This window comes from Pteropus vampyrus, unplaced genomic scaffold, assembly GCF_000151845.1.
Source record: "Pteropus vampyrus isolate Shadow unplaced genomic scaffold, Pvam_2.0 Scaffold1, whole genome shotgun sequence".
Taxonomy (NCBI): Eukaryota; Metazoa; Chordata; class Mammalia; order Chiroptera; family Pteropodidae; genus Pteropus; species Pteropus vampyrus.
In genome coordinates, this window is record NW_011888782.1 from 29,398,573 (window position 1) to 29,420,602 (window position 22,030).

The 22,030-nt window shown below is 36.3% G+C and overlaps 1 protein-coding gene across 1 annotated transcript in view; it reads left to right on the forward strand.

Moving 5' to 3' along the window:
• LSAMP (limbic system-associated membrane protein) overlaps positions 1-22,030 on the forward strand; it is a 293,017-nt gene that overhangs the window by 63,279 nt on the left and 207,708 nt on the right. The window contains exon 3 of the mRNA XM_011355436.1: positions 17,855-17,980. Within this exon, the coding sequence (XP_011353738.1) occupies positions 17,855-17,980 (126 nt within the window). The remainder of the gene's footprint in view (positions 1-17,854; positions 17,981-22,030) is intronic.

Below are 22,030 nucleotides of genomic sequence, written 5' to 3' on the forward strand. Positions count from 1 at the left end.
AGAAACACCATCTTTCCATAAAAATAATTCAGAATGACAAATGTAGATTTGCTTATTTGAAAACATTCAGTTCAGTCATTTCCAAAAGATTTAATTATTTCGACATGTATTGTTGAGCTTTCACAGTCGTTTACATTTCTCAACCCCCAAAGATGCTTCCAGTTAGACTTCTAATTTTCTATGCTTGTGGTTCTCTAAAAATTCCTCTATACATTTAAATTATAGGCTATTTCAAACCCTGACAGGAAAGAAGGAAAGGAAAGAAGGAAGGAAGAAAGGAAGGAAGGAAGGAATGGAAGGAGGAAGGCAGGGAGGAATGGAAGGAGGAAGGAAGGGAGGATGGAAGACAGGAAGACAGATCTTGGAACTGCATCAAATGAAGTTTTTTTCCCCTCTCTCTTATAAAAACCTGAAGTAAATATGCGAAATATTGTAATGCTGCCTTAGGGTTGGCATTTTAATTACACAAAAGAGAAATTATTCAATTGTGGTTTTCCAACCACCCATAACTCTTAAATGATATCCAGGAAGATTTCAGTCATTTGTCTTATGATATGGAGAAAATGACAGGCATTTGGGCAACATTTCTGTTCCGGAGCCTTCCCTTGCCTTTCTGATTTGCACTTCTCTATATTACTTTAGACCTACCGAATAAATTGCCTTCAATTAAAAGTGGCAGTGCTAAGCAACTATATAGTATACATCTCAGAAGGGGACCTGAGCTTTGACTCATTTGAGAGGAAAGGCATTAAAAATAAAAAGAAAGCATTCAGTGTATCACTCTGTTGAAGAAATAAATACTATGCAGATGTAGATGCTTTAGTCTATTCAGAGAAATCACAGATTAAAGTAAATAGAAGTTACTGGTCACCATTATCTCCCAAAAGTATATTTCCAGAAAACTCTTCTGTCCTTCACTGATTCATTCATTCATTCATTTAGTCCCTCTGTGTTACAAAAAAAAACAAAACCAAAAAAACATTTTGACCTATCATCCCTGACATTCCAATCAGGTGGCACTAACATGTTCTGAAATCAACAATATTTATTATAAGCACTTACTATATTCCAGGCATCAGTTTAAGTACTTCACATCCATTAGTTATCTCATTTAATACCTGAAAATCCTAGGTGATAGGTTAAGTTTCTCATTTTGTGGGTAAGAAACTGAGTCAAAGAACGACTAAACAATTCTTCCAAGATTTAACAGCTAGTAAGTTGAGCAATCGGAATTGGAACCTTGCTTGGCTTCAGAGTCCAATGTGTAACCAGTGAATTATACTCTATAAATATGGATTAAAAGAGATGGTTCCTACCCTTGTATGGCTTCAAACATTTCTGAGTTATTCCTTTGGTTAGAGCATTTATCACACCTATACCTTTGACATGAGACTCTTGACCTCTTCTACTGATAGGCATAGGGAAGCATTAGCCATAATGCTGTGTGGCCCAACTCAAGGAGCAGTCTTCCTGGCTGACTTTTAAAGCTGTTTTAATAGAATAAGCTTATACCACGAATATCGGGTAGGACTTTTTTTATATAGGATATTGTTGACATCTATACAAACTGTAAAGTTTAATCCCTAAGTCTCTAATTAGTGTTATAAAATGTGCTAGGCCATGTATAATTACAAAGTCATGTTTTCATACAATCCTGACTCAATTTTTATCTTCCTTTTCTGCTTTCTGAAAAAAAGATTGCTTAAAATAAAATATTCTAAGGATGCGTACCCAATACACTCTCCCTAAATGATTTAGTTAATCCTTGTATCCATCCTGGAATCTAGAAAATTGGCAGATGTTATTTTTACAGATGAATACACTAAGGTATAGAGAGATTTTTGTGGCCTAAAGGAGCCCTGCTGGGGCTCAAAATCTAGGTCTCCTTGAAGCCTTGTATTTAGTGAGTGGGGCCGCTCTTAGATAACTGTTTACTTATATGGGTCAGATCTTATTTTTTATTCTGAGTCACACGTATTCAGTATGTCTCCTTCGCTATTATCCTGAAATTCTCCCTGGCCAGCCTTAAAAATAATTCCTGTACTAGAAATATATTCAATGAAATTCTTTTACAGTTTTCTTATGAAAAACTTATCGTGTAATAGTAAGGCCTGCAGAATGCCAAATAAAGAATCATTTCGCTACAAGAAAGCTGAAGAAATACTCAACCCATGTTAGAAAATTTATTTGTTCTGATAAAGTATGATTTTGTATTTAGTAAGGAAAACTAATACAGAGGTCTCCGAGTCCTTGCATTGATTATGTAACACAGTTTCTTTAAATAATTCCTGAGGCATTGTCCTCCTCCTCCAGCTAGAGGGAGGGGAAAAAAAAAAAAAAAAAAACTCCAGGTACAAAAGAGACCAAGACAGAGGGAAAGCCAAAAATATAACCCAAGACATGTACTTCCAGGCACTGTGCTATGTACTAGCAAGCATATGCAAATAGAGAGAAATTTGATTCTAGTTCCCAGAGTACAAAATAAGCACTTTTAGTACAATATTTCCTCAGGCAATTTCTAGAAATATCTAGTACTGTTTCATTATCTCTATAGTTGTGAATAGACATGAATCTCATGATAAGAAATGCCATTTTGCTAATTCAAATAATATTCCTTTGTACTATCTTTGCTTAGATTTTATAGATCACTTGTTTTCACACTATGCATCTTATATAAAATTATGAAATTCAAACCAGAGGATGCCAAATTTTTGGATGTATGACTTATAGCTTAGAGGTCCAGAAGCAGGAACTTGTAAGTTCTTAATACCAAAGGTTTATAACCAGAGGTATATATGCAGGTAGAAAACTTCTGATAAGTGGCAAAGACAAAAGGCAAGGCATAGAATTAAGAAAAGACATCCATTTCTGACTCTGCACTGTGGCTTCGGTACCACAGGTCAGAGGAGAGGTTCCTACATCTCTTAGGTGATGGCCAAATTCAGGCAGGAGGCTACAGTTGGTCAGGAAATAAAAAAAAGAAATGATGCGTAGACTAGAAGACTAATTGTGTAGTTATGAGCAATGGTCAACCCAGGCTTCGTTGAATGGAGAGGAGGATTTTCATTCAAAAGTCATAATCATGAAATATAAAGGACCTTTTAGACAGCATATCTAATTTCCGACTTTAGGCCAGTATACTTCTAAATAAAACTTGTATAGTTTGCTTTTCTTAATGATTTTTGGATCAGAGTAATTAATGTTAGCTGCCACAGCAGATACTGCTGAACTCTCATGGCTTATTTTTTGCTTATAAAGTTCAATCCAGGTCAGACATCCCCCTGCTACATACCAGCTATGCCATCTGGATCACATATCCCCACAGTTGCCATGGCACGGTAGAAAAAAGCTTGAGTGATACACTGGCTTTTTTTTTTTTTTTTTTTTTTTTTTAAGGGCCAGGCCTGGATGTGGCTTACCTCACTTTACTTAACATTTCATTGACCAGAGCCCAGTTAATGGTCCCAAACTAACCACAGGAGATTGGGAAGTGGAGTGAAGCCCATTGATACTTGGTGAGCACTGACAGCCTCTTCTACAACCCTGAAGGACATCATAGACAATGAACTGGGAATATCGTTCTGAAGAGCTTTGAATGTTATAAGCACACACATTCATCCCTTGAGGGAGCGGATGGACTAAAACATGAGGTCCATGATGACCTGACAGCATAAAAACACAACCGATATAGGAAATGTCCGGGCTAGTTTAGAAGCCAAGGATTAAATGTTAATGTGTTTCTGGTTTTTCATTGTGATGTGGAGCACGTGTGGCATTTGAAATATTTTAAAGAAGGATGTGAAATGGAAGAAGGTAGATCTGCACTGGGAAATACATCCATGTAAAGTGTCTCTCATTTTCCCACTGCCTTTTCCTTCCCTTGACTAATTGTTACCATTTTAATGGAGTGATTTGAAGTTCCCTTCAGTGTGGTGTAAATGAAAAGTACCTGTTATTCCCATTAGGACCTATAAACTAAGGTGTACTTTGAGTCGAACAGTTTAACATCTGATTGAATGAGAGAGAGATGTTATAAAGTTTTTAATGTGTGGATGCTAGAGTCAGGTATCAGATACAGCCAGAGCATATAACATTTACGCATGCGAATGTTTTAATCCCAGATGATGCTATTGACTACCAGCATAGCAGATTTCTGTTTGGTTGATCATTTTTCTTTTTTACAGTGTTTTAAGACACTTCTAGAAACATTTATAATAATTTACTCTACTTTGTAATTAGATTTAGTGATTAGAATCTTGCTCACTTGTATAGCTGTTTTTCTTTAAATGAATGGCACCAGCTGGCTTATAGCTAAAACCTGATCTGACTCCCAAAGCTATCAGAGGGGCCGGCATAAGGCAAAACCTAATGTGTTGTGGAGCTTCATGAAGTTAAGAGAAGGAGATGTTTTACATTATTTTATATTTCTTGGTAAATATATATGTTGGAGAAGATTTTCTTTTAAATTTTAACCTTAGCTACTCTTGGCATACATTTAATTTACAAGGCATGGAAAATCATTATCCTCTCTCATTCAGCTTCTGATCAGTAGAGGAAGGACAGATAGCTAAAAATTTGCACTTTGGACTTGAGTCACTTGGACTATTTTACCATCAAGAAAAATGAGATGGCTGTGTAATTAGCAAAAGGCTAAGAGAGCAAAGTAATCACAAGTAGCCCTGAGTATTAATTGTTTTCTTGTAAATTTACACATAGTATTGAAGATTCAGTTAAGTTATTATTTCACTCCCTTAACAGAGAGTTAATAAGAAGCCACAGTAGGCTAGGCACTGTGTTTTCCTGCTGGCGTGATGGGTATGAGTGAGTCGTGGAAATTAGAGATCTTCAATGGCCAGTTTCTCAGGACCCAGTCATTTTCCAGATTACATTAAGTGACTTCCCCAAGGCCAGAGGGGTTGGGGTGGAATAATAGACCGGAAAACAACAACAATAACAACAACAACAACAACAAACATTTGCCCTTTTCCCAGGGATTGAATTGGAGAGATGTGGGATGAGAATCAAGAATATCTCTGATGGCCAACAAGTTTGGTTCTCAGTCCATCTAGAGCTATTTGGAACCAATAAAAACACAAGAGTCCCACTCACTGCAATAGTGTGTTCTCTGCCTTGTGCAGCCTGTGGCTTATTGAAAACCAATCAGCCACATGTCAGCTGCCTTCAGAGAATGGAATACTGGTAGACAAGAGCACTGACCGGGCCAATGTGTGTCCAATGTGTGACTGTCTCTTCCTCATTCTCATTTCATGGCCTGCCTGGTGTGCTTGCGACAGATATTGGCTGGACAGAAACTGTGGGAGCTGCTTGCTTTACTCCTCTAAGGCTCATACTTTCCACAGAGACTTTGTAGAAACCCTGATGCATTTCCATAGATTTCTGGCCTAGACCCTTTGGACGAGCTACTACTCTGCTGGGCACCAGAGCAATACCAAATGCAGAGCTGACACAGAGCTCAGCAGGAGAAATCCCTCTTGCTCTCCTCATGGAAGAGCTGCTGATTCTCACCCATTCTCAGTCACTTCTGCATCACCTCTCCCCTTACCCTGCCCTATTTTCCCAGCTGTCTGATTTTCTGAATGTGATCTCAGAGTTCCACTCATACTTAAAACCATCCCTTGTTGGAAGGCTGGGTCAGTGGACACATCGTGTTATATAAACACAAGCATTATGAGATGGAAACGAACACAGTCACAGAGGGTCATGCTGCCTCAGAAATCATTCGCCTCAGTGCTCTGGCCTTGAAGCATGTTACCAGGAGACTGCTTTTTGCGAGAATTGATCAGCTCCCCTAAACACAGGTGTTGTGCATGTTTATGTGCGAGACTGGGGCCAGGTGGGGGAAATTTTGATAGTGTTTGTTTCCTTAGGACATGAAGATTTGAATAAAACATCACGGCAGTGTGCAGAAGCAAGAGAAGAGAAATCTTTGACATTTTCTCCATAACATGCCCAGGGCTCTGAATAAACAGGTGAAACCCGAGGTGCCTCCATGTCTAACTTCACATTTGGCTCAATGTTAATGAGACTCATTCCCTTTGGGTTTTATTTGTGGAAATGGGACAGAACATTCCTTCTCACCACTACCACCATGCCCCCTCCTTGAGTTTTAAGAAGATGAAAGAAGAAAAATTCTATTTTGAGTAGACCAAATTGAGGGAAAGGAAATGTGATTAAGGCAGTAAATAAGGCTTATGAGGCTGGCTATAGTTTCCACTGCAAAATTGTTCAAGATTATCAAGTTATAGACATGGATATTATCAGCATTATTTTAAAAATCTCTCAAAACCAGAAAGCCAAATTCTTAACTGTGCAATATTAATTGAATAGAATAACTGAACTGAATAATGCAGAGAAAATTAACTTTAGTAAACTGAACTCCCAGGCACCAGTGGTCCCCAACCTTTTTGGCACCAGGCACCCAAGCTCCTATGAGAATCTAGTGCCTGATGATCTGAGATGGGGCTGAGACGGTGATGCTAGTGCTGGGGAGAGGCTGCAAATACAAATGAAACTTTTCTCTCTCGCCCACCGCTCATCTCCTGCTGTGCGGCCTGGTTCCTAACAGGTAATGGACCAGTACTGGTCTGTGGCCTGGGGGTTGAGGACCCTTGCTCTACACAATTAATGATATTTCCATCACTGTACTCAGCACACTATCTACCTACCCAGTCTCTCCTATCTCTAACTGTGCCCTGATTATATTCGTAATTATTTACTTCAATCAATATGGCAGCATCTCAGCAGTAGATAATCTAGTCTGTGAAATAGCAAGGCCTTCTTGGATCTTCTTGACACAATCAGAAGAACAGTTTATAAACTTAGTACTTTCACTTTCCAGCTTTGTGACCTTGGCCAAGAGAATGGACCTCATGAGACTCAGTTATTCATCCAGTGCATAGATGAGAGCTGGTGATAGTAACCCCGTCCAAGCTATTGCACAGGAATAGGATATGGATCAAATAAGGCAAGGCATATACTAGTGTTTTATAAATTGTATAATGTTATACTACCGAAGATATTATTAATAAATACCTTTAATATTTTTCTTATTTCTCCTTACATTTCTACTTGTTTATATTTTCTTTCATCACTTAATGTTTATTTGCCCCTCCGACAAAGGGCAAGTAAAAATGAAATGGAGATTTAACTCATATTTATCAACTCGAGGTTTTGGTTTTTTATACTGCCCCCCCCCGCCCCCCCGCCGCCCACCTCATAAATACTGCCCACCTATTTAGCTCTCTGGAACATTCAAATCTACCTAGATTGCAGAAAGTATTCTATTTCTCCTAGCAACATTTAATGCTCAAAAAAATTAGTTTTCTGCCATTGCATATATTTTTTTAAAAGTTATAATTGGTGTGAGTGCACTAATTAATTCGCAATGGTAACTGTATTTGTTTAGGAAGAAATAATGTGAATGTTCCACATTCTGTTTATAATGGGTAAGCTTTTGACAGGGGCAATGCAAAGAAAGAAATTCTAAAAACCTCCTGTGGATCTTTTTCTTTGTCTAAATATTCTATCGTCTGGGCCCTTGAGCAATGGCAGGAAACAACTTTTATTATTTGCATTGTATTCTAGGCATGCTTTAGTTTCTATTAGAATCTACCTCCTTCCCTACACGCAAAGAACACTGTATGCCTTAAGCAACTAAAAAAATAGAATTTAGGCTAGTAATGTGGACATGAAATCATTAAGTTTAAGGAATCCTTACAAGCACCTTAGTTATCTGTACATATTTCTGATTCCCAAAATGAAATGAAGAAATGAGATGAGCAGTAAGCCATTTTGAAAATGTTAAGGGAAATATTCTTATTATTTTCATGATAACCTCTTACTGGCACTTGTGTTGAAACAATAAAAACTAGCTGATCTAGGTCATATTTGTCATTGTTTTATCCCCTCCTCACCTCTGCCCATGCCTAGCGCAGTGCCTTTCTGAATTGTAGGTGCTCAGTAAATGTGGTTGGTTATTATTCTGAAGCATAATAAACCACAGATTGGTCTCTAAAACCTTTATACTTCTATTTTCTATTCATTTACAGCTCCTTTCTTTATGATTTAAAATCCTCTCTGCTTTCGATATAAAGACTTGTTTACAATAGTCTCTTAATAGCTAAGGAATCCATTTATGGGGTATAGGCAACATTTTCCTCACATTTAATTTTTTTTTTTTTTTTTAGAAAACCAGTGGAACACAGAAAAAAAAATACTTTGGTTGCCAATTAAGCATTTTGTAGCTTTTAAGGATATGTCATAGTTTAGGACTAAATTTATAGGCTTTTCATGAAATAAGGAATGAGTTTTTAGTAGATGCCAGGAATATACCCTGAGTTTTCATTGATTCTAAGAATTATACTGAACAGTTCTCTTTAATATGGAAAATATGTCTTTTTCAGTGCAAATGGGGAAAAAAAACGCATTTGTTTTGTTTGTTTTCTGATAAAGTCTCAAGATGCCACTTCTCGGACTTTGGAATTCACCTTGTCGCTATTTGCCACTTACCCTAGGTAGCCTGATATTTTTGAGCTTCCCTCTGCTCCATACTCCCATTTCTGCCAAATAACAAAACCATCTGCTCTGGATGGACAGTATCTAAAGACTATTCTGTAAGTACCAGAAATGAGGAAGCTATTTTGCCTAGGTAAAGAGAAGATAGCAGATTCATTCCTTCCATCTATTGATTAGATCAGCTTCTGGATGCTTTCCCAGATCAGGAAAAACAAATATCCAAGCAGCTGGAAGAAGGGCCTGGGAATATGAGATTCTGGAGAAGCTGCTGACTTGCTGAGTAACTGCTGCCTCAGTGAGCAGAGTCAGGATAGTTCCATTTGCTCTTAGTTAGCAAGGCAATGACCCGTACATGGGAACAGCCATTTGATGTCCCACAGAGTAGACTTATTGCTGAAACAGCAATAATAGACACCCTTAGCTGGTCATGAATGCAAATATTGGTGCCTGAATAATTTATCCCCTTCCTAAACCAGCCCACACGCTTAGATTCCAGTGTAATTCTGAACATTTAATAAATATAGAAAAATTCCAAATTAAAATATTTTAGATAGACCAGGGGACTCAACCAGATGTGGATATTCATGCCACACATGTATTACCAAAAGTATGCATCCACCACTGAATGGTATATAATAAATGAGCTCATAGCACTTTTTGTCCCTTGGCTACTGCATTTGAGTTATTTAGAGTAGTCTGACCCAAATTAACCCTGCCTTTTGATGGTGGCTATTGTCTGGATGAGTCTCTAAGGACAGTTTTGGTGTAAATATGACTTCTTAGGACAGTGCCAGGAATTCATAGAACCACTTGGGAGTATAATGTAGTGCTCAAAGACCCAGAAGAGTACGTCTTACCCTGCTAATACCTTTGGCCAACATGGTAAAATGCCAGTTACATCTCAGAGGACTATGGTGAGTCAGGCTTCAGGCACTAAATTAGTCACATGTACAATTCAGAAACTGCCCCTGTCTGATTAAAAAAAGATGACTTTTTCTTGACTACACTTTATTTTAATATGTCATTTTCATCATCTTCCTTGCTTCAATTACCCTGACTTTACCACATTACCAGTCACATGGCACTTAGCATTGCTTTGTTTTATACACACATTTTTATCTTTTCCTCTAATTTGTTAACATATTATTCCTGTTAAGTTACTTTGTTCATCATTTAATGCATGCATAAGTGCAGCATTTCTAATCACTCCTGGCAGAGAAATTTGAGTAACTGATACTTATAATGAGTTTCTCCCACCCTCGGCTTCATCTGACACTCAAAGAATCTGTAGTTTCCATATTTTCCCTACTCACCCATGAAACTTGTGTCTAAAAGAAATGTTCCCACAGAATGCTCCTTTTCAAATGCCTGTTTCGGAGGCTGATGTTTCTTGCTTTGTAAATGGATTCCAATAGGAGTGGGAACTAGCACTAGTGGAAGAGAAATTACCACGGCTAGTTGTTTTCTTCTACTGCAAGATCGAAGGCTTCAGAGGCTCAAATTGCAGATGTAAAACACCTGGCAACATCTGTTACCTACAAGAACAACAAATAAGGAGACCTCTCTTTTACTGAGACTTACATTGCACATGATGTAATGGTGACGAAATTTTATTTGGAGAGCTTTTTCTCGGGAGCCCAAGAGTTAAGCTTCTAAAAATTTTGGTGAAATATACTTGTTATGATTGTGCACTCACACATCTTTGTCTCACTTTTTATTATAGGTATAAAACGTCTAGACATTGACTAAAGGGCTGAACATATTGGCACAGCTCTGCCCATTAGCAGATAAGAACTCAATATATATCTTTGGGGTGATTTATTGTTAATGACAATATTAATGATTAATTATGATTCTTAACATCTTCTTACACCTTTTGGCAATAATGGTGTCTTCAAAAATATAACTAGAATTCCATTCGCCATAGAAATGCATGACCTATCTTATCACGTTGTTTTAGGAGGGATTAAGCCAACATGGTTTTATTACCTAGTTTTAGCCTATAATAAATAATTACTAAGGTCATAGAACCTTTTACAGTTTACAGAATAAGTTCACCCAAAAAGCAGTCCTGTAATATTGCCTAATATGAACTTTGCACATTATTTCCAATTACCAGATGAGGAAACTAAGTCTCAGAGAGATTTAAATAATTTGTCATTAATTTATTCATTTATTCATTCGAAATCTGTTAAGAACCTGCAATGTGTCCGATGATGTGGCTTAAAAAGCAAATACCAGAGAATATGTGGTTGCCCTGTGAGCTGGTGCGAGGACAGGATCAAAGTCCCCTTCCCTGGCTCTCAATCTAGTACGCTGTGTTACATTTTCTAATCCTGTCATCCATCCTGGAAACTACTACACCATGCAGCAAAACATGCCTCTGTGGCATTTTCAGAAGGAAAATGCCAGGCGAGATAGATGTTTGATGTTTCACAAGATGGCATTTATGTGTTATATTGTATATTTTTATTCTTATTGTTGAATTCTTGGATCGTGCTTATTAAAACCAAGTGCTATTCAAGAACCTGTAAATTTCTGAACCCAACTCTCATATAGGCTCTGTTCCACAGTCTGTTATATATGCAAAACGATAGGGCTTAAGCGTCTCTAGCCATACCAAACAAAGGTTAGAAATTAGGAAGTAGATAGTTTTGTGCTTTTAACACCCTCACAGCCACTACACACACACAATAATACATTCACTTTTTCCCAGCTTCAAATGAACAATAACTAATAAGACCAATTTGTTGCTAATTTGTACCATTAGGAATGGCATTTTGAATTGAATACAAGAAATAACTGCTAATTATTTGAGGTTAGGGAAATAAGCCAACTGACCACTTTTCTCCCCTACTCTGGAACTAATATTTTCCTCTGTAGACTGATTAGTTAGAGACCAAGGATAGAGGCATTAAAATAATCACAGCTAGAATTAGACAGTCTTGCAAACCTAGGATTATTTTTAAAGCAATGTATACTGACAGATAAGAACCAATGTTGAGCATGTGACTAAGTTGGTTTTCCGGAAACCCAAAGGAGTATCTAAGCAGAGATAACAACAGTTTACCTCTGTGAAAAGGCCCCTCTTCAAATTTATCCTATATTATGACTGCTTTCCAATTTGCAACAATTAGGATTCTTTGGTTTGAACAATAGAAATTGACAGGCTGATTTGATGTAAAAAAGGAACAATGTAGAATAGGCGATTGGAATTATATGTAATAGCTCACAAGATCAAAGGAAAGGCAGAAAAATCTTGCCTTGGAAGGCACAGAAGCCATGCATTTCTGTGGGTGCAGGTTGCAGACCTAGTGAAAAGTAACAGTCCTTTCAGGTGGCTGTTCTTTCATGATATGCATTAGCTAACTGTTGCTGCTGAACATATTACTCCAAAATTCAGAGGCATAAAACAATAGTTATGCTTTATTTCTCATAAGCGTGCAAGTCAGCAGATCTAGGCTTGGCTTTACTATAGGTCATACTATTCCTAGGGTTGTCAAATTTATCAAATAAAAATATAGGATGCCAGTTAAGTTTGAATTTTTGATAACAGGTATATATAGTATCAGTGTGGCCCATGAAATATTGGAACATACTTACAGTAAAAAAGTATCGGTTGTTTATCTGAAATTCATATTTAACTGAGTCCTGTGTATTTTATCTGGCAATGCTGTTTGCCATCTTTCATCCTCCTCCTGGAACCAACGGGCTCAGTTGGGCATGTTCTCATGGTGATGGTAGAGGCACAAGATCAAATGAGTCCAATTCTGCCAGCACTTTTCAGGACTCTGCTTGTATATCCTATGCTGATACCCTTGGCCAAAACAAGTAGCATGGCCCAGGGATAGAAAACTGTGTGCCATCCACTATAGAAATGCCTGGGCATGGCAAAGGATGTGGATATAGGGAAGTATGGGAATTTGGGGCCATAATATAGTTTATCACAAGTTGAATCAGTTTCAACCTCACTTGAGCCATTCCCTATAAAAACCAAATTCCAGGGAGGAGTTTCTCAATGGCCCAGTTTATGTCATATTCCCACTTCTTGGCCAAGGAAAAATGGGTCACATGCTTGACAGTCCCAATAAACCAATGGCAGTGGGTGAGAGATGGTTTCCTCAAAGGAAAAACAGGGTGTCTTACCAGACAAAGACGTAGACAGGTAAAACACTCTACTTACGTCCCTGTCTTTGTCTGCAGTTCTGCTTTTGGTCACACATAAGAGATATTAGCCTTATACGAAAGAGAAGGAATGAATTGGAACCTAGAGAAGTATATACAAACATATATAGTTACCACTTGGTCTACAAATGCCAGGGCAGACTCTAGAAATCTGGTAGAAAAAGAGGGTAAGAAAATTACAAAAATAGTGAGGCGTCACAATAAAATCATGGGTGGCAGAGCCAGATTGTGTCATAAGCCCACTTAATGCTACTTTATTCCATAGCTGAAAGAATTCACATATCCAAGTCACCTAGATGTTAGCATTATTTTAGAAACTGCCATTCAATTTGTACTAAATAGAAAAAACATACATTCTTTAACACAAAACTTATATATATTTCAATAGGTAAAATAGGTGTATTTCAAGAGGTGTGTATTTCACACACGAGATGTGTATTTCACTAGGTTAAAGAATATCACCTATTTAATAATTCTGATTTTAAAAATTGAATTATTAGGTGTGGGATCTTCATTTTACAATTTTTTCCTAACATTGGAAACCCTCAGGATTCCTTTGAATAATGGATTTTGCTAGTGTCTTGAAAGATGGATATCTTAATTATGTTTTTTACTCAACATTTTAAAAGGTTTATCTAATAAACAATTAATTTTGGAACAGGAAACACTTAATAATAGAATGGTGTCCAAAAAATCAGTGATTTATAGGTTTAAATATTTTGATAAAATTAATTGGCATGGCATATAAACTTTATATTTGCATGTTTCCCAGAAATATCGATCTGCCCAAGTTGGTATTTCTGAAAACCAAAATGACATATACGTTTTACATTATTTAACAAATGATATTGGGGAAATTGACTTAAAAAAATAGGAAAAAAATCTGGTTATAGCTCAGAGCAGAAGTAAATCCCAGATTATTTTAAAAGTTTACTAGGAAATATATATATATATATATATATTTAAAAGCAGAAAAAGAGATAAGCATTTAACTGATCTTATCTTAGGAAAAGACCTAATATGCACAGAAGCAATTGAAGAAATAACAAAAGAAAGATCAAGAAAGAAATGTGAAATTTCTACAAAACAAAAATGATCATAAAATTGGAATAAATTGGGGAACTTGCAAATAATAATGACAACAAAAGGTCAGTTCTTTATGGAATAAGGAGCTCTCATTAATCAGTAAGAAAAACAAAATAAGCCAGAAAAATTGGAGAGATCACTGAAACTGAATAGGTTGAAAAACATCAAATAAATGGTTCATGGCATTACATTTAAGAAGACATAATAAATCACACATCCTGTAAATAAAAATTATTAGGGAATATTCCAAAAAGAAAACAAAAAACAAAAAACAAAAAACCACCCAGAGTACTGTGATGACCCATGAATTAAGCATAAATCAATATTATAGTGATTTTGATGAACAACTTATATTTGCTGATCCAAATAAGATTATCATGTTGAACTCCATTTCCTAAGTGGTCATCTTAACAGAATAAAATTGAGCAAAAAATACTATTTGGAACCTCTTTTGCAAAAGGGAATGCAATCTAGAGGAAGAATTAAGTTTAGGAAATCAATAAACCTTAGGTTTTGGTCCTGTCTCTGTAAATTTCTTAGCTATCTTATTTTTACACATTCTGTTCCCTATGTTCATATCTATAGAGTGGCAGTAATAGAAAGAATACTTTTTACTTCCCAAAATCTTTATAAAGATTTTACAAGGTAATAGAATAAAACCTTTGAATTGCTACTTTAGTGTATTAGTGATGGTGTAAATATAAACTCCACGAATTACTACAGGAAATTAGGAAGAAACTATTAAAGCATTAAACTAAAAGAAGTTACATATATGTGAATGGCTCCTCATAGAAAAGAAAAAAAAAAGGAATTAAATCCCTGAAAAATCTATAATTGAGGAAGTTGGACACCAAATTTTATCCTGCTTCTTGTGTTCCTAAAATATACAAACATTTTTATGCCCCATGGTTAATTTTTTTCATTAAGAGTCAAAGAAATTGATAGTGAAATAGATGACTAGAGGGGTAGCTAAGGAATATTGATAAAAGCTGTGTTTTATTGGTTCAGAATCAAAGCTTGCTCCTTTCCGACAAAAATCCAATAAGATGACTTCCTTGAGCTCAGAAAAAGAGTTGGCGGGGGGATAAAATTTCATTAATTTTTATTTTTCAAATACTCTGTGAGTACCTGCCATGTTCCAAGTACCATTCTCTGAGATTTAGTGGTCAAGAAAACAAAGGCCCTTCTGCCTACCTCTTTCATTTTGATTTCAGGCACAGGTAATAACCCAGCATTTAAGATTCAGTACTGTGATAGAGAAATGCAGGGCACAGTGTGAGAACACAGGAGGGGAGCTTCACCTGATGTGGAATCAGGAGGGAGTGGAGGTGGGGGTTGGGAATGACAGGACAGTCTTCCCAGAAAAAGTCAGAAGATAAGCTGACAAGCTGAAACCTGAGGGAGGGAAGGTGCTAAACACTTGAAGAGTTGAACAAGAATATTCCATGTAGGAAAAAAAAAAAAAAAAAAAGAATGCTAAATGCCTGGGAGTAAATGAGAATAGTATATTCCAGGAATCAAAAGTTATTTGATCCGACTGGATGATGCAACGCAAAGGAAGTAGGAAGTAAGGCTGGAGAGAGAAGCAGGGGCTAACATGAATAACCTATTAAGCCATTTTAAGAAGTTTGGATTTTATCTTGAGGGCAATGAGATTAATCAGGGGATACTAGACTCCCATTTGCAGTTTAGGATAAAAAAAATCCGATTGCTCTGTGGTACACGAATGACAATGAGCTTGAGGAAAAGAAGGCTAGAGGCAAAGAAACTAGTTGTAATGCTCTTGCAGAAATTCAGGTCAAAAAGCAAAAGCAAAAGAAGTGTTGATGGCTAGAAAAGGCTAATAGGAATAGGGATTGAGAGTAATGAATGAATCTGAAGATTCATAAGCCACAGCACATGGGATCCATTTTATACGGGGCAGTAAAAGAGAGCAGTCAAGGGAGGTAAACTTTTTTTTTCTTTTTCTTTTTTCTTTTTCTTTTGCTTCAGCAACTGTTTGCATGATGCACTATTTACTAAGATAGTGAACACAAGCTGGTAAGTGTTCTGTGGGAAGGAAGATGGTGACCTCAGTTCTGAGTATGTTGAATCTTGGGTATCTGTGAGGCACTTGGTGGAGATGTAGAATAATAGTCTATTGGAAATGTAGGTATAAAGGTCATGAGAAAAATCTTGGCTACATATACTGATTCAGTACTCATTAATTAGCTTCCAAAGGTAGAGAGTAGATGAGATCACTCATAGTGAATTATATGAAGAAAGAGGATCAAATCCTCAAGAATACAGATATTTAAGGAACAGGACAAGATAAGCCCAAAAGTTGCACTGGGAAGGCTGGCCCAAGGGGAAAGAGGAAAAGCAATTGAGATTGGTGACCTAGAAACTAATAAAAGAAAAGAATAGAAGAAAGAAGTTGTGGTCAACAAACTCAAATACTTAAGAGAAAAAAAAGGTAATAATAAATATTGTTCATTGGACCTAGAAATAATATGGTTCAAACAAATTGGTGAGCTTCCTGAGAGCAGTTTCTTTGGAGAATGAGGGAACCCAGGTTGCACCGAAGGTTGAAGTGTAAATGGGAGATGAGGAAGTGTTAAGGTCATGAGCATTCTCTTCCCACTTCCTCCTTACAACTCTGACCTCGTCAGTTGCCAGTGCCTTCTAACAGGGATCTGCAGAGATTATATAGTTGTCAGGCAGCTGCCTCTACAAACAGAAAATGCTCCTGTTTTATTTGTCACTACACAGACTTCCTAATGGGTAGGAAGAGTGAGGAAAAATAAGATTCTTTTATTATTGAACTTCATGCTCTCTTGTCCTCCTCCCTCTCCCCAACATGTATTTTTTCAGGGACAGCATAAGCAACTAAGAGTAAAAAAAGGAACATCACAGTCAAACCATAAACTCTGCTATTTGTAATCAGCGCATAAACTCTGTGATGAAATTTATGAGTAATTCACTTTCCACTTAAGCCTACCAATGGGAGACCTATGTTGCCGCCCTGAACACTAATGAAGGAAGTCAGCCAGCAGTACAGCTAGCCCTGGGGGACTCATTTCTCACATCACCAAAAAGTAATTTCCATCATTTTCAGCCATCTGGTAGCCTGGGTAGTGAAGATGAAATTTCATTTAAGTAGTGCTTAAGAGCATGGGCCCAGGAGTCTGCCTGGATTCAAATCTAATTTTTTTTGTTCTCACCTAGCCCCCTCTGTACCTCAGTTTCCCAACCGTAAATAAAATCCTCATAAGATAGTATTTCCTTGTTATAAAGGAGTTATTGAAATAATACTTGTAAAGCACTCTACATAGGGTCTTATGTATGGTTAATGCTTAATTAAAATTAGCCATTACTAAATTGTTAGCACTAGTAGTGATTGTAGTACTAGGAGTAATAGTAGTATTATGTCTACCTGTCTGTGACATAGGCCTTACTAATTCAATTTTGAAGCTCTAAGGTATATTGTCTGGCCTATCACACACCAAGATGATATTTAGAGGCCTTCTATTGTAGTGATTAACCGGTGGTTTCCTTATGTGGCTAGATTGTAAGTAACTAGGTTTCACTACATCTTAATAACACACTGTGCAATCTTATGCTAAATAACACTTTTTTTTTGCCCCCTGACATTTGAAGGAAAAATTGGACTATATTCATTTTATATACATAAGACAATAAATATAGGTAACAGTAATAAGGAAAATTTATTCTTGATATGTATAAATGAGCATGCTCTCTAATATCCAGGTAAGGTCCATTCTAATCAGAAAAGAGCTATGACATTTTCATTATACTACTCTGTACTTCCTATACCACTTGGTCATAGTGGGAAGAGTCTCACCTGATAGTAAGACTCGTGCTTTTTATCTGCTCACTAGTCTCTAAGGAGATCCTAAAGCACCCTGGCTTCTTAACAAGAAAATTCAGATGTTTTAAATCATGAAATCACTGAACTCAAATTTGCTACTTCAGGCTACATGGACAAATGCAGCAAACCTGCTTTTAATGACATAGTTATACATTGCATTTGCTTTTGTCTTTACAGTTCCACCAAAGATCTCCAACATCTCTTCGGATGTCACTGTGAATGAGGGCAGCAACGTGACCCTGGTCTGCATGGCCAACGGCCGTCCTGAACCTGTTATCACCTGGAGACACCTTACACCAACTGGTAAGCAACCCTCCAGTCTCAAAAATGCCACACACTATTTAAGATATCCTCATGTTTCTGAGATTCCATTAGATCTGAAAGGCAAGCATCTATTTTGTTATTAATATACTAACAGAATGTGATATAGAAGTTATTTAGGGTCCTCCCTGATCTTTGCTAATGTGCTCATCTCTATAAAGTCTACAACTATAGTACAAATACATATATTTTTATTTCATTTTCAATAGAACACTCTCTCAAGGCAACAAATCTAGAAGCATTAAATGTCTTAAATGACAATATTATATCTAAAATGTATGTCAGTTTGGTGCTTGAGTGTTTTAGGGCAACGTTTTATATTGATTAAATTTACATAGTTCTTTGTGTGTTTATGTTTTGCTTTGCTTTTAACTATAGTTTCCTCATATGCAGCACCTCGTGAAGAAATCTATTAGGAATAATACAAAACTGTGACTTCTAATGTACTATCTTTGACATCTGGTTCAATAGAGGGGCATCAGGCATGGACTAAGCTACAAGAGCTCATTATAGATCCCCACCTACATTGATGCTAATAATTCAGTAAAAGTCAGAAAATTATTTCCCAAGCATTTCTTCTGCATCCTCTCCTCCCCTTTCCCATCATCATCACCATAACTGGGTTTTGACGCCCTGCTGCTTTTTGAACTTCATTTAAATATTTTTCCAAATTATTAAGGACCAATTACATGTATACTCTTCTACTCTACAAATTATATTTTCTTATGTGCAAAACTATGCCTTCTACTCTACAAATTATATTTTCTTATGTGCAAAACTATGACACATTATTTTTAGAATGAGGCCTATTATTTATTTTTTCTAGAAAGATGAGGTATCACATAATTATTCTTATAGACTGTCATTTATTTTGGTAGCTAGCCCCCAACTTTTAACTGATTTATATTTGATTTTCTCTTTAAGTTTCTTTATATAGATAACTAGAGATTTAATATACAACATATTCATTTTGGAATGAACACCATGAAAGTCGTTGTGCAAAGCTAGACATACAGTGGATGCTATCCTGAGATATTTCTAAAAGATCAGGGCAGTGTTTAGTTATAGAGTCTTTTTAAAAACTCTGTATTTTGTGGTATGAGAATATGGGCCTTTATTTCATGTTAGCCATCAAATTAACTTACCAGGTGAAGTTTGGACCAACCTATGTAATGGTCTTATTTAGGCAGCTATTTTCATTAGAGGCTTCTACTTTCTTAAGAAAATGTTACTCAGTATCCATCCTTAATGTTAATGCATACAACTGTCATTTATTTATAATATATAAAAGCAATAAATGAGGCACTTATTTGGGAAATCAACCTCAAATGCATTTCCTGCCCATTTTATACCTCACATGGAAAAAAATACATATGGAGGGTAATCTGAAATGTGAACCTCTAGATATCATACCCTTTTCGTCTGGACTAAATTAAACCTCCAGAGTACATTCTACTTGGATGGAATTATATTAGCCCCCAATTGCATACCACCTACCCCTGTCCTAAGTAGAATGACAATTTGGTATAAAAGCTATTGACCCACATAAAAAGATATTATAAAAGATCTCTAAAATCATTGCATTTTCTGTAATGTTTTTGGGAGATTGTTAATTTTATCACATAGTTTCCATTTCAAGAATCCTTTAATGGAATCTCTCTTTGTTTTTAATATTTCTACTGTCCTTTTTTCCTAAGAAATTTTTTATTTTTTATAAATGAATCCAGTGAATTCTTATAAATGATCCTGAGTCTTTTATTGTATTGTCACCAAGCTTAGAGCCAAATTTATGGCCCATCGGTAAAAATATTTTCAGTGGGCCCTTTATGGTATAGTTTACAGACCTCTGTTCAAGACTATAGCTTGGAGCGCAGGACAAGGATTTTCTGTACTCATCTTTGACCCCATGAGCCTTTGGGGATATCGTCCATTAAGTCCTTAAGGATACCTCAAGGGAAAGAACTTTATTCTTCTATAATCCTCTATCTAGGCCTTCTCCATGGGTCAAATTCTATTCTGGCATGTGCAAAACTAGCTCCCTGCTACATTCACAGACTCAAGGGCAAACTCCAATTCTCCTTTTCAACGGGTATTAATTCCCAAGCCCGCTCTTTTATCTCTTTCACATCTGACCTAAATAGCCATCTATCTGATCATAATCATATTCCTGGTGAAAACAGAGAGGATTTGCCTCTACTATTCTATAAAGGAAACTAGGATTTTTATTTTATTTTTTTTAATTTTAATTTTTGGTTTCTGTGGATTATTTTTCTTCTTTTTAAAATTTGAAAATGAGGTGATCCTTTTCAGCCTGTAATGCAAAAGCCTTTCTTGGAGATACCCAAAGAAGAGGCTGTACTCCCTGTGTGACAGTAAAGCTACCTACAACTCGTGGTCGTGTGAGCAAAAAAATCCAGCTAGCTTTGTTCAATTATTAATTGTGCCTTCAACAGTATAGAGTGTGCCTACCTTGCAGAGGAAATGTACCTGTAATTAGCTTGACTCCACAGGGACATAGAGCCCCGAAAGGGGGAAGACTCCATGCAGGGTTCACAAGTACCTGATTACCTGACATTTGATGACAAGAGAGGGAGACATAAAAGAGGGTGCGAGGTATATTTCTATGAGGAGAAGAATATTAATACCCTTAAGTCAGTTCTTTTTTTTTTTTTTTTTAATTTTAAGTTGGGCCATTTTGTTTCTCTTTCTTTTGACATATGAAATTTCTTTTTCCAAAACACTGCAAATATTTTTAAAGAGAGACAATCGAAAAATGGTGAATATTTTATATATACAAAATCAAAATATATACCTAACTTAGATGGAATAGAAGAGATTGATAAATTTGCAGTTGCCTTTCTTATATTTCTGATTTCTTAATTTTTCTCTCCTCTTCAGTTATTCTATATAGTCAAAATGATGTGTCACGTATGTGGTTGTTAAATGTGACCTATTTTCTTCCTTAATTAAGTTAGACTTTCATAATCCTGTAACTCCTAGAGGGCAATTGCACCGTAACATATATTTTCTATGGAGTGTTTGATCTCTCTTCTGTGAGCAATGCTGCTCCCATTTTCATTTAACTTTGTTTCTAAATCTTTTTTTCTCACATTCCAGAGGAAGACCCTTTCTCAAGTGTGGCTCATGTGGAGTCACGATCGCTCAGGGTTACAGAGTTTCTATGCATTTCATTTCTCCAAAGATTTTTACAACCTCTGTAGCTTTCTATACCTGGAGAAAAAAAAAAGAAAAAAAAAAGGCATATTGATGATTTAGTCATTTAGGCTGAGAAGAACCTAGCATGTGCTATACAATTCTCTTGCCCAAGTCAGAAACCAGATTTAGCATCAACCCAGAGTAAAGAAATCTCACTTGAGAAATATTTTGTATTTCGATGGGATGAGTGAGTAAAGAGTGTCTAAAATCTCATTTCTCATTGGGTGTTGAGTTCTAATCACTTGGTAGGTCATTCCCTTTTTTAATTTTCGAGTTTGAATCCTTGCCTCTACTACTTTTCAACTCCATTAATGCTATAACCCCATCTGCCTTAATTCTAATTTTATAACTTACCCCATGTTAATGTTTCTAGCCTAGACTCTGCCCTCGTGGCTCGGGAGAAGTATATGTTAAAATAAACTCATTTATTTAAGTTGAATTTTAGAAGTACATATTATAAGTAACTATCATCTGCTCTTTTCAGTTAGCATGCTGTAATTAGTATGACTTCATATTTTACACAGAGAGTATATGATTTACTGTTTAAGTTTCAAGAAATTCATTTTCTTGAGATTTTCTTGTATGGACTTTCCAGGAGGTTTTGTGAGTTAGTTTTGGTAGTATACAGGTGTGGAAGAATCAAACCTGTGCACTTTGCAGGAAAAGGCTCTTGACCATACAGTGATGATTTTAATGAGAATAATGGTTGACCTGCTTCTGTATATTGGTTTCATTTATTTCTTGCATTTTTGTTTTTTAATATTCCCATTTTTCCTTTACAAAGAGCAGAAAAATAGATAAAGAAAAATCTTGTTA